This window comes from Grampus griseus, assembly GCF_964374135.1.
Source record: "Grampus griseus genome assembly, chromosome: 11".
In the NCBI taxonomy this organism is placed as follows: domain Eukaryota; kingdom Metazoa; phylum Chordata; class Mammalia; order Artiodactyla; family Delphinidae; genus Grampus; species Grampus griseus.
Genome location: NC_139005.1, coordinates 2,615,310 through 2,628,637, shown reverse-complemented (window position 1 = coordinate 2,628,637; position 13,328 = coordinate 2,615,310). Strand labels below are relative to the sequence as shown.

The following is a 13,328-nucleotide window of genomic DNA, read 5'->3' as shown; positions in this document are numbered from 1 at the left end:
GACATTACTACTATCACTCGATCTACTTTCTTAATAAGGTTATGATGACTACTTGACTACATGTAGCAAACATTAAATTTATACTTTATCAGGTATTCGTAGCTTAAATTTAATAATCATTTTCAAACCTAAAAGTTTAAAAGCAGAAACGGTATTCATTGTATATTTTTACTTCATTATCTCATGTGAAAAAGAGGCTATGAAATCTTTATACGAAATATGGGAATATGATCTCCACAAGGATAAGCATTAGTTATTAGAACAACCACTTAAAATACTTATACTTTGGTTAAATGGGGATAATAAAGAATATGAGATTTTTATTAAAAGCAGGATATACTGAAAACATGGCTATTCTGATAGGTTGCTATACATAAGGTAAATGTGATTCATACTTTACAACACCCCATTCTTAATCAAATAAATGTTGTTCCCTTCAGAGTATCAATTCTAATTTGGCTTGAAGATGATGTGATCTTTTATTTCCCATTACAAAACAAGCATATACTGTGACTCTAATCAAAAGCGTACATAACTTTAAATTTAAAATACTGAAGGGAGATGCAAAAAGACTCACAGGCACACCATGCTCCATTAGCACATTGGGGTTCATGATGGTGACTAACTGATGTAGGAGATCAGGCTGGGATTCAAATAACTCAGGGGCCAGCTCCCTCATCACCTCCTCCAGTTGTTCTGCAGCATGAGATGGCACACCATACCATGTCTTTGGCTCCCCCCTAGCAAAAGAAATAACTGTTTATCTAGGTAGAGCATGGTGCCAATGAGGCCAGGGTCTCTGATTCAAATCCACTAAATTATAATTAACTTTGTCTTGTTCCATGGCCATAGATTATATGCCCTGAATCCTAGCAACCATCTCAAAAATCTGTGCTATTATTCATAATAGGGGGGTAAGGCAAGAGTATATGGATAGGTAGGTACGTACTTATCACTACAGAAAAGTAATTCAAAGTATATAAACTCTTTAAGGTAGATCACTAAACAGCATCTTCAAATAGGAAAGATGCTATATGAAAAGCAAGCATTGTTCCAAAGGATACTGACATACTGCCTGATTCACAGGTCCACTGGACATTCCAATTATCCCCACAATGATCAAAGTAAAAGTCACTGCCCTTTAGAGTACTTTTACGTAACTTCATTGAGTTCAATTTTACTATCCAAGGAAATAAGCCAAGGCGAGAAATTGTTGAAACCCTGAATATAGTTCTGTCTATGAATCTTAAGACCAAACACTTGGCATCATTAATACACTAGACTTTAGTGGACTAGAGTTTTATTTATAATACTAAGTTGAACTTTAAGGAACTGGATTTAATTAGTCATGCTATCTACAGAATAGCTGAATTTCTTAACCCTCATACAATTAACCGTGCTGTCTCTACAGAAACTTACTGAGATGACTGAAAATGTTCTGCATCGATGCTGGGTAATACAGGAGCCACTAGTCACAAGTGACGATAAAGCACTTAAAATGCGGTTAGTGCAACTGAGGAAGTAAACTTTAATTTTACTTAATCTTAACTAATTTAAATAGCCACATGTGGCTAGAAGCTATCATATTACACAGTACAGCGATGAAGCAGAGAAAGAAAATCATTAGCTTTCCAATGCATAGTGTGATCTGAGCAGTATCTTTCAAATGGAGAGGAATACATCATTTGGTTAAGATGAGAATACTGGACAAGGAACTGGGTAAGTAAATAAAAGCTGTGGGTGTGAAACAAAAAAACCAGCGAAAAAATTTAATGAATACACATGTAACATAGGCATTTTTAGAGAAAATGTTATTAAAAAGGAAAAACAAAAATTTCAATTTGAAATTTTTCAAATTTCAACCTTAAATACTGAAGGTTAGTCAGATCTTAATTATATAAACTTTAAAAAATATCCTGCCTTGCATTTCAAAAGTTATACCAGAGAAATTTTCATGTGCGCTAAATGTAGCATAGTTGGGTCCGAAACTCGAGGCTCTGCTGCATGCACATACTTGAAGAGGGAAAGTGTCTGACATGTTGTACCCTGAGACCTCTACACAGCACATTATCCAACTTTGCGGTACAAAATACTTTCAAGTAAGCTCTCCCTAACACATCATCTAACACTGTTACACCTTTAGAAAGGTCACTAAGTATGTGTGCTGTTAACAAAGACTGTACATACCAGTGCAAGTAGTTGATGGAATAGCTCCAGTGATCTTCGATGTGCCAGCAAAAGGAAGAGAAGCACATTCCCACATAGAGCCATGGCACCTTCATGCCAGAGATGTCCACATTGATATGTGCAAGAACAGACTGCTCCAGAACAGGCATGTTATTCAAGTTCCAACCAGAAAGCGCATATTCCTACAAAAGGAAAAAAATGTAAATAAGAGATCAGAAATGACAAGTGCCCAACAGAAACCTCAAGGGAGTCTTCAAAAACAAAAGTAAAAATTTTATAATAATTACAATAATCTAGTCCATAGAATCTATGCTCTTTGCTCTCTACATGTAACTCATATTCCTAAATATTCAATCCTATCTCCTGTTATTTATATTTCCCTTTAATTATCTCAGATATCTCTGGTTTACTCTGAAGCATATAAGGCTTTTTATTACTCCCCACCTGCCCCCATAGCTCACCAGTAAAATACTCTAAGACTCATTTTAATAGGTCGCTATTATATTTCGACTTTATCCCCGGTAACATAACTTCCCAAAATGTTTACCACTATATTTACAGAATGGTGCCAGATACTGCGAAGACAAAACATAATAAGATACAGAATCCGGAATCTGTGGCAACACTGAAGACCAAGATGGTGCAGAAAGCACCCCCAACTCCCACAAACACATCTATTTACAACATCAAAAAAAATTTTGCTTCATAGATGAACTCAAGAGAAAAAAGAATTCGCAGTTTCCAAAAACAAAGAAAGAAAGCACAGGCAGAATGAACAGGGAAAGCTGTTGTCTGAGTTTTCACAGAGGTTTCTAACTGGACATAAGCTCCAGACATGGGTTTCAGACAGCCACCTCTGAAGCGGTATGCGGTACAGACTCAAAGTGCTATTATCCTTGTGCAGAGCAGTCCTCAAAGTGGGGTCTAAGGAACCCAAGCCTATTTCAGGGGACCTGCAAAGTCAAGCTACATTCATAATAATTCTAAGATGTTATTTGCCTTTTTCACTCTCATTCTTGCAGAAATGTAGTGTGAGTTTTCCAGAGGATATGTGATGTGATATTGCAACAGACTGAATGCAAAAACAGGTAAGAGAATCCGCCTTCTATTAGAAGGCTGATAACTGTTGAACCTGGATGCCAGGTAGGGAGGGAGGGAAGTGCATTACTATGTTTAGTTTTATACATTTGAAAGTTTCGATAATACAGAGTTAAAAATAAAACCCTCAAATTAAGAGGCTAAATAGCCAGTGACAAAGCTGAAGGGAGAATCTGTGAACCAGAAGACTGATTTGAGGAGATCATCCATAATGCGGCACAGAGATAAGGAAATTATAAAAGTGTAGCTAAGAGTTACAGAGGATAGAAGAAATTCCAACAAAGGCTTAACTAGGAATCCCAATACGGAATAATAAAGAGATATGATTCCTACCCTCAATAGGCTTTAAAAAAAAAAAAAAAGCAGTTTTCAAAAATACTACTCAATATATTTTTTAGTTGGCTGAACAAATACTGAAACTAGGTGAAGAGACCAGGCCTACATACAAACAGTTCCAAGATGAGACAATATATATTAAACTCCAAACACAGATAAACTAGTAAATTATATAGTTCTTCAGAGGACAACAAAATAGTCATCATCATGAGTCTGGATCAATAAGAAAACTTGGTGGAAAAGGAAAAACCTGGGTTGATCTTGGAAGACTAGGTAAGATTTGAAGGTAAATGACAAGAGACAGAATATCCTGGTCTGGCTGGTAAAGAGGCAGAGTGGAATGGTCATACTCAGAAAAGCAGGAAATAAGACCAGAAGAGAAGACTGGATCTTTAATCTTAAATTTCAGACTAAGAAGCTTGGATGATATCCTATATTCAAAAGGGAAATAAAACAGATTCTGAAAAGTGAAACAATATGATAAACATCTTAAATATTTTTATATTTATCTTAAAATTTTTGATTATGGAAAATTTCAAACTTAAATAGACAGAACTGCAAAATGAACTCCCCAAGACCCACCGATCTTAAAATTTTAACCGAAAGCCACGTATGAGAGAGACTGCAGAGAGTGGCAGTGCTCAGAAGAGCTACTTCAACAGAGCAAGCCTCAGACAGCCACCCTTCACAAGGCCCGCTGCGGGGCTTCCCTGGTGGCGCAGTGGTTAAGAATCCGCCTGCCAATGCAGGGGACACGGGTTCAAGCCCTGGTCCAGGAAGATCCCACATGCCGCGGAGCAACTAAGCCCGTGCACCACAACTACTGAAGCCCGCGCACCTAGAGCCTGTGCTCCCAACAAGCAAAGCCACCACAATGAGAAGCCTGCATGCCACGACGAAGGTAGCCCCCACTCGCTGCAACCAGAGAAAAGCCCACGTGCCGCAACGATGACCCAACGCAGCCAAAAATAAAAAATAAATAAATTTATTAAAAAAAAAAAAAAAAGGCCCGCTTCAAGTTCGGCCCCTGGCTGGCATCTGGAAAGCTGCACGGTAAACAGTTCGTGACACTAACACAGGGTGGCTCGCAGTGCTGCACAGTGTGGTTTATGCACGCCCGATCTCCTTCTGGGGGTCTGGAATTTTGCTATGTGTTAGGCAGAAGGTGCCTATGTCACCAGCCGCTTATAAGAACCCTGAGCTCTGGGTCTCTAATGAGCCTTCCTGGTGGGCGATGCTTCACACATGGTGTCAGTCTGATGCTGGAGTACCTAAGTGCATCCTGTGTGACTCCAGGGAGAGAGGGCTCTTGAATGCTTCCAACTGGCTACCTCCAGACTTTGACCACACATCTTGTTTTCCCTTTGCTGATTTTACTTTATATCCTTTCACTGTAATAAGTCACAGTCATGAGTTCTCAGCGAACCTGAGAAGCTCTGGGGAACCCCCAACACAAGTGATCATTATGTAAGACCACGGCAGTTATCCCAACATGACATGACAGGACGGAGACAAGGACGGTGGTAGTGGGATTGAAAAGAGGCCAATCCCACAGAAAATAATGAAAAATAAATTAACAGGATTTATTCAGTGATTTACGACACAGAGAGGATAAGATGAAAAAAATGTTTCCAAGGTTTCAAGTTCTATGCCTATTTTTATTCCTCAGAAGCCCTGTTTGCAGAGCACTTGTATTTATAAGACAAATGTATTAACTTCAGAAGTACTTTTCCACTAAACTATGATACCAGAGAAGCATGCTGTCAGATGCCAAGAAGCTAACTCATACAGAAGTTCAACATACATGCACAGTTCCTGGGGAAGAGACGGCAGGTATCTACTTTTCTAAGAGTAACTTCCAGAGAAGAGTAACAAACTGACAGAAAATATAAGTATAAAAAATACAGAGATTTTATATACACTGTCTAATTAGTCCTTAAAATCCTTTTGCATAAATGGGTTCTCTCACTCCATCTTACAACATAAAAACAGAATCCTGAGTAAAACGTTATTGCTTATGAAACAAATAGCAAATCGATGACCCAGACTAGAAAAAAGAGCTGTATCTCTGTCTCTTCATGCTATGCTGATGTCTTTAAAGCCCAAATTTTTCCACATTTTTTTTTTTTTTTTCCTGTACGCGGACCTCTCACTGTTGTGGCCTCTCCCACTGCGGAGCACAGGCTCCGGACGCGCAGGCTCAGGGGCCATGGCTCACGGGCACAGCCTCTCTGCGACATGTGGGATCCTCCCGGACCGGAGCACGAACCCGCGTCCCCTGCATCGGCAGGCAGACTCTAAACCACTGCACCACCAGGGAAGCCCTCCACGTTCTTATATAAAGGTGAATGGAGCAAAAGCAAAAACAGATGAATATTCATACAGAATTCAAACATTTAGAAGGATTAATATCTATATTGTTTACTTAGGGTTGACATTTAACCACATTTAAAGTAATCTTTAAAAACTCTGTGACCAGGCTTCCCTGGTGGCGCAGTGGTTGAGAGTCCGCCTGCCGATGCAGGGGACATGGGTTCGTGTCCCAGTCCGGGAAGATCCCACATGCCGCGGAGCGGCTGCGCCAGTGAGCCACGGCCGCCGAGCCTGCGCGTCCAGAGCCTGTGTTCCGCAACGGGAGAGGCCACAACAGTAAGAGGCCCGCGTACCACAAAAATATATATATAAAAAATAAAAAAAATTAAAAAATAAAAACTCTGTGACCTTATCTCTTAAGATTAGAAGATATAAATATCTGTTAAAGAGCAACTTAAAAATTCAAAACCAAAATGAAATTCAGAAAAAGTTAAAAGCTGTAAAACAAAGCCTCTTCCCAATAAGTAGGTAATTGCCTACCATTTGCCAATGGAAGGGTATGAAGAAACTAAGGTTGACGCATTTCTTTATACTTCTACAAAGCAGGTTTTAATTCAGTGACATTGAACATGTACACATTTCAACACTGAACTGTTCCTATAAGATATATCTGTATAGGGTTTCCCTGGTAGCACAGTGGTTAAGAATCCACCTGCCAGTGCAGGGGACACGGATTTGAGCCCTGGTCCAGGAAGATCCCACAGGCCACAGGGCAACTAAGCCCACGTGCCACAACTACTGAGCCTGTGTCCTAGAGCCCTCAAGCTGTACTACTGAGCCCAAGTGCTGCAACTACTGAAGCCCACACGCCTAGAGCCCATACTCTGCAACAAGAGAAGGCACCGCAATGAGAAGCCGGCGCACTGCAACAAAGAGTAGCCCCAGCAACCAGAAAAGCCCACGCGGAGCAACAAAGACCCAACGCAGCTAACTAGCTAGCTAGTTAGCTAGCTAGCTAGCTAGATAAATAGGCAGACAGACAGACAAATAAATAAATAAATAAGTCAACCTTCAGACTAGATTTTTAAAAAAGCAAGATTCAAGCATATGCTGCCTATAAGAGACACACACCAGATTCCAAAATACAAACAGCTTCAAAGTAAAAGAATGGAAAAGATATGCCATGTCAATGGTAGCCCTAAGAGACCTAGTGTGGCCATATTTTTAATTGTATATCCTTCTCCACTATGTAACTTTTTTTTTTGACCATGTGTTAACTCTTTTAATAGGAGATAAAACTCTCAATTACTGCCAATTACAAAGGTAAAGAAAAGGTGACAAGGACCAAAGTAAAGAGAAAAAGAAATAAATGATCATCTTAATTCAGGTTTACACACAGAGGTCATCTCCTAGGTGACAGTACTTCATTATCTGTTACAGTTTAAATGCATATTTGAAAACCTACCTGCCCAGGTGTTAAAGGAAAATTAATTGTGGATCTACCAGTAAAATGTAATTTTTTAAAAAAATCTTGTCACTTGCTAGATTTCCAAACAGAAAGAGCTAGGCAAAATCTTAACTAAAGTTAAAGTTTTAAACCAATTTAACTGGTTTTAAAATGCAAAGTTAAGGGCTTCCCTGGTGGCACAGTGGTTTAGAGTCCACCTCCCCACCTGCAAGGGACGCAGGTTCGTGCCCCGGTCCGGGGGGATCCCACATGCCGCGGAGTGGCTGGATCCGTGAGCCATGGCCGCTGAGCCTGCACGTCCGGAGCCTGTGCTCCATGATGGGAGAGGTCACAACAAGTGAGAGAGGCCCACGTATGGCCAAAAAAAAAAAAAAATATATTGATAAAATGCAAAGTTAAATAATATTTAATGGTACTTTGAATTTATTGTTTTCAAAACTGAAGATTATTTTTACTGTCCAAATTCTACATATTTAATATTTTAAATGAACGTGGTCGCTTAAGATTAAAGAAAGGCAGTTTTCTACTATGTAAAGGCTGAATCAGCTTCAGGGTAAGAAATCTGGATACTACTATGTGCTCTGCACCTCTTCTTCTGGCAGCATCTTTCTCCGACCATCCTTTACAGGAAATCCACTTCCAAAGTCTTTTGAGGAGATGTCAGCTCCATACTCTACGATAACATCTTCTTCAATGCTGCTCACCAGCCGCCAGAATTCCTTCTCCACTAGTTCTGTGGGAACCATCTACACAGGGAAAACAAAGATTACAGATTACCAACTCTCTATAACCATAACCCACTATGACATAATACACAGGCCAAGTGAACAAAAAGCCCATGAAAAAACAGAAAACCTTCTCAATTCCCAGAGCTGAAAAGACTGCAGTCCTAGCTTTTCTGACTGACGATGGGAAAAAGCTAAAGACAACTTAGATGTTCAGAAAAACATAATGAATTTGAACTGCCTTCTTCTGCAAGCTGCTTTCCAACTAAGAAGGATAAAGATGACCCAGGACATAAGGAAGGAAAAGGAAATACAAAAATCAAGGCTGAATTTTAACAGCTTTGGCAAATTATTTCGAAAGGGATTTTTTTAAAGTCCAAGATCCCCCAGGGAAAGAAGCAAACCTCATACTACAAATAACTAAACCAAAGCAGCAACTGCCGCATCCTCCGTGCCTGTCTGTAAAGGACAGCGCTCCCAGAGCACTAAAGAACAAGCGGAAGGTCGAAGTCAGTTTCTCTACAGTGCACACTGCCACGGCAGAGGGTAAAAGAAACAAAAACAGATCCCAGGCCCCTAATCTTCAGATCTGGTGTTCTATCATCTTCTTTATGCTGTCCCTGCTTTCTACAAAATAATGAAAGTTTTTAAAAAGCAACGCTAAAGCTTTGGAATCAGATAAATTTTTATACTTTCCCAAAGTGACCTTAAAGATAGATACTCACATGAACTGGCATATTGAAATAGTCAGACTTAAAATTATCTGCCATCTCTCCAAAGCTCTGAAGTGTATACTCTCGTACAGCTTGTTCAAATCCAAAGGCTTCTCTAGGTTTATTACATTCCTGGGAAGAAAAAAAATCTAAGATTAACTTACTGAAACTGAACTGAAGTACGCATTAAGGCCCTCAGGTACTACCTTCTTTGATCATTTCCCTAGGGGAAGCAAATCCAGTCAACTCTAGACCACAAAACAAGTATTAATGTGGAATCAGGAAATAATGTTCTTAAACTTCAACTGCATTTTCACACCTTCCAGTAGGAAGGTGGCAATGAGACAGCTTTGGGCTTTGGAGTTGTCATTAAGCTTTGGCACCAAGACAAACACCTGGAGGACTACCAACCTGGAATCAAGCCCAGGGATGTCTATTATCCTCAGTGGAAAAAATAAATGTTCATGGAGGGAGAAAAGGTAAAGGACAAAGGGATATTCACCGGGTTGCTAGGATAATTAGCTAGAAAAATGATTTTTTTTCATACTACCAACCACCATGACCAATTTCTTAACACAAATACTGACTTCGAGTAGGACTGAATCATCTAACCTTGAGAATAATAAATTAAAAAATAATTCAAGGGACTTCCCTGGTAGCAGAAGTGGTTAAGAATCTGCCTGCCAATACAGGGAACATGGGTTCGATCCCTGGTCCGGGAAGATCCCACATGCCACATGGCAACTAAGCCTGTGCGCCACAACTATTGAGCCTGCACTCTAGAGCCCACGAGCCACAACTGCTGAGCCCACGAGCCACAACTACTGAAGCCCGTGCGCCTAGAGCCCGTGCTCCACAACAAGAGAAGCCACCGCAATGAGAAGGCTGCACACCACAATGAAGAGTAGCCCCCGCTCGCCGCAACTAGAGAAAAGCCCACGCACAGCAACGAAGACCCAACACAGCCATAAATAAATAAATAATTCAAAGGCCATAAATATCCATCTTTGACTACATCTAGATATACCATCACTTTCCCTTCAACATCCTATCACATTTTGTTAAAATAAGTAAACAGACCAGACATTTCATGATAATGACATCATTATAATCTTTCAATAACAATTTAGTACAATCAAGTCAAAATTTAAACAAGTTAATAGATACCACCAATTTATTTGGTAGCATGAAAACTGGATGCATGAATCCTAAGTTCTAGAGCTTCATGTCTGATTTTTACTTTTTTAAAAAAAGAAAAAACAAATAACCTACAGACTTTCTTCATTTTTATTGTTTTCCAAGAATATGAATATTCTGAGCAAAGTCTGCAGCAATAAACAGAATTATCTAACCAACAGTCAGAAAAAGACTCTTTAAAAAACAAACTGCCACAGTAGAACTGTTACATTTCCAGTCACTATCACTCTTCAAAAATCCTGGCGATTTCAAACACTGAAGAACAAAGAGAGAGGAGAAGAAGCTTCACGGAGTGTGTTCACTGTGCACGCGTACGTGTGTGTTACTGTTCTTAATCCCAAAGGTAAGGTTAGGCTTATACCTCAGCGACACATTTAGGGCACCTCCAGTCTCCTTTGGGCACATCAGGTAGTGGGGGAATTAAACAAAATGTATGATAGCTGTCATCACATCCATCACACAACAGCAATTTATCTTCATTATTTCCCCGACCACAAAACATACAAACGTAAAGATCAACCTGTTAAAAAAACAAAATAAAATAAAAGTTTATTTTCTGTAATAAGCAATATTAAATTTTTACCACGAACACCTTAATTGAAACAAACAAAATAATGTACACTAAAAAGTAAACATAACTTAAATCCTTAATATTTATTTTAAATAACTGTATTTAAATACTTTGCATAAAACTTCCTAAATTTCCTCAGAGCTTCTACAAGCAAATTAATAAAAGCATATCAAGGTATGAGAATAAAGGAAGACTACAAATCTAGGGTACTTGAAAGTCAATTTATATAAATAAAATATACCACATCACCCTTTCTATACACAAATACTCTTTATTGGTAGAGGGCTGAATACCGAGCATTAATACAGCTAAGGATTTACAGTTTCACTTCATCCTCTCACTCACTCACTTACAAGGTGTAAGACTCAGGGAACAGTCTGTGTATATGGGACAAAGCAAAGTTAGTATTATATAAACCAAAGCGGCAAGTTCAGATGCACCATCAAGTCTTACAACTAAATAAACTAACTAGATAACATACTAAGATATAGCAAGGTAAAAAGTGCAAAACTAAAATAAAAATAAATCCTTTCCCTCCTGACACATCTCAGAACACTTACAAAGTTAACAGAGAGAGTTCCTTTCCGTTGTCTCATTTGCATGTTAAATGCGTCTGACCTGTTGGTAACTTTTCGTCTTCGGGAGACCTCATCTTGAAATAAAAATAGTTATATAATAATAATAGTAAAAACTAATGTTGAGAGCTTACCATGGACCAGACACTATTTTAGATTATTTAAATTAGTTAAAATCTCACAACACTATGAGGCAGATAAACTATTATCCCCCCACTGAAGATAAAGAATCTGAAGCACAGAGAAGCTAGATAACTTGACCAAAATCACACAGCCAGTCAGCGGCAGACTTGGGACTCTAGTCCAGGCAATCAAGCTCCAGAGAGCGTAACTACTAATTCTACACTTGCCCATATGTAGTACTTATCAGGGACTAATCTGGGACTAGCTTTGAGATCACTGCCAGCTAATACAATTACAAACAGAAAAAAGATAAAGTCCTTAATCTTTTAAAAGAGCAATAGTAAACATTATAATGTATCTAGAAGTCCTATCACACTGAATGCTTTGCAAGTGATGGAAGAATATTACCTGATTATCCAGAGTTCAACCCACAATCTGAATAAAGACTTAGTCATATCATAAAATGCACAGTAATCAATATGACTTGTGATTATAGCAATTCATTAAATTCTTACACAGTAAAAACATATCCAACACAATCTTTGTTAAATTGAGCTTTAAAACTAACATGCACATAGAACTGTGAAACTTGATCTCCGCATTAGCAATTTTACTCACAAGTTTCTAACATGCTAAGCTGAGAGTACTAGGCATTCTTTAAACAGGTTACTTAAATGAAGTAGCATAATATGCAAAGGCAATTAAAGAAAAATATCAAAATTATGGTTAGAATCTAAATCATTAGCTCTCCCCAGTATATTTTGATACTAAAGGTCAGAGAAATCCTCTATTTCTCTTTAAGTTTAAAAATAATAAGCTTTAGATCACCAGGTGAGAACCATTAATTTTGCAATTCTCTTATAAACTAGCCTTTAGAAACTACAATTTCTGTGTCATGTGTTAGACATGGAGGAGGAACTTTCTCTCTTCCAAAATATTACAAAAATTCAACACAATATGGCTCCTCACACCTTAAGATTATCTGCCACTAAAAAGGTGATCTGTCTAGGAACTATGCTGCCTAAGAAAATCCCAAGGCAGACTACGATCGAGTATCATATGAATCTTGTTAAAACCATATTGTTGTACCTTATTTCTTTTCGTGACCAAATAACAGATTTACCTTCTTTATCTTTTACTCCCATTGCCAAGCCCACAACCTTAGGCCCAGCCCCAAAAATCCGAAGTTTCTTCAGTTCCGTGTTTCTATTCACTTCTCCAGATTCTGACTAAAAAAAAATAAACTCACATTAGTCTAATTATTGTGATTCATAAATTTATTTTCTTACCCAAGAAAAGTCTCAAGATGCAATTCAAAATGAAGGAAAATTTTAATTTTTCTAAACCCACTTGCTGCCTCATTGCTGAAGTCACCAAAGCGCTCTGCAACACCCAGATTCCTTTCCACAAAAGAAAATCTACCTTTCATAAAAGCATAGTTGTCAATTAGGTTCTGTCCAGAGACAGACACTACTGGTAATTACTGGTGTAACAGTGGTAATAACTCGATAGAAATGCCCACTTCTAACTTGCTAATGGACACCCATCTTTGATTAGGGCAATTATGCCCATCCTAGGAGATGAATAATGACTGTCCTAAGTCAATCATGCCAATGCCATTTCTCTTTGTTGGCGATCACCTAGCTAAGGGTGGGAATGCTATCGTGTTCTAGCCAGTGAGACATAAGGAAGGTCTACTGCAAACCTCTGGGAAAGATTTTCATCTTCTATTAAAAGAGAAAGCATCTCAAAGAGTAAGTCCTTTTGACCCAACTTCCTTCCCCACTGCTACAAGATTCAGTCTGATGGAAGCACAGCGCTGGACGCTACAGCAGCCACAATGCAATTAAGAGGAGATATATGTATCACCCATACACTGAAGAAGGCCAGGCAGGAAGATGGAAAGAGCTTAGCCCTTGATGACAATGTGAAGTTGCTATACGAATCCTAGAACTACTTATCTCTGAAAATCTAATGTGGAAAATGTGTCCGCATGTGAAAACTGTGTTGTCAATGTTTAAG

The 13,328-nt window shown here is 38.7% G+C and overlaps 1 protein-coding gene across 1 annotated transcript in view; it reads right to left on the bottom strand.

Moving 5' to 3' along the window:
* Positions 1-13,328, bottom strand: part of KDM5A (lysine demethylase 5A) — a 78,695-nt gene that overhangs the window by 45,819 nt on the left and 19,548 nt on the right. The window contains exons 6-12 of the mRNA XM_082665375.1: positions 12,430-12,535; positions 11,169-11,260; positions 10,399-10,557; positions 8,853-8,972; positions 7,990-8,148; positions 2,188-2,369; positions 578-740 (exon numbers count right to left, since the gene is read on the bottom strand). Coding sequence (XP_082521501.1) covers positions 578-740; positions 2,188-2,369; positions 7,990-8,148; positions 8,853-8,972; positions 10,399-10,557; positions 11,169-11,260; positions 12,430-12,535 — 981 coding nt within the window. The remainder of the gene's footprint in view (positions 1-577; positions 741-2,187; positions 2,370-7,989; positions 8,149-8,852; positions 8,973-10,398; positions 10,558-11,168; positions 11,261-12,429; positions 12,536-13,328) is intronic.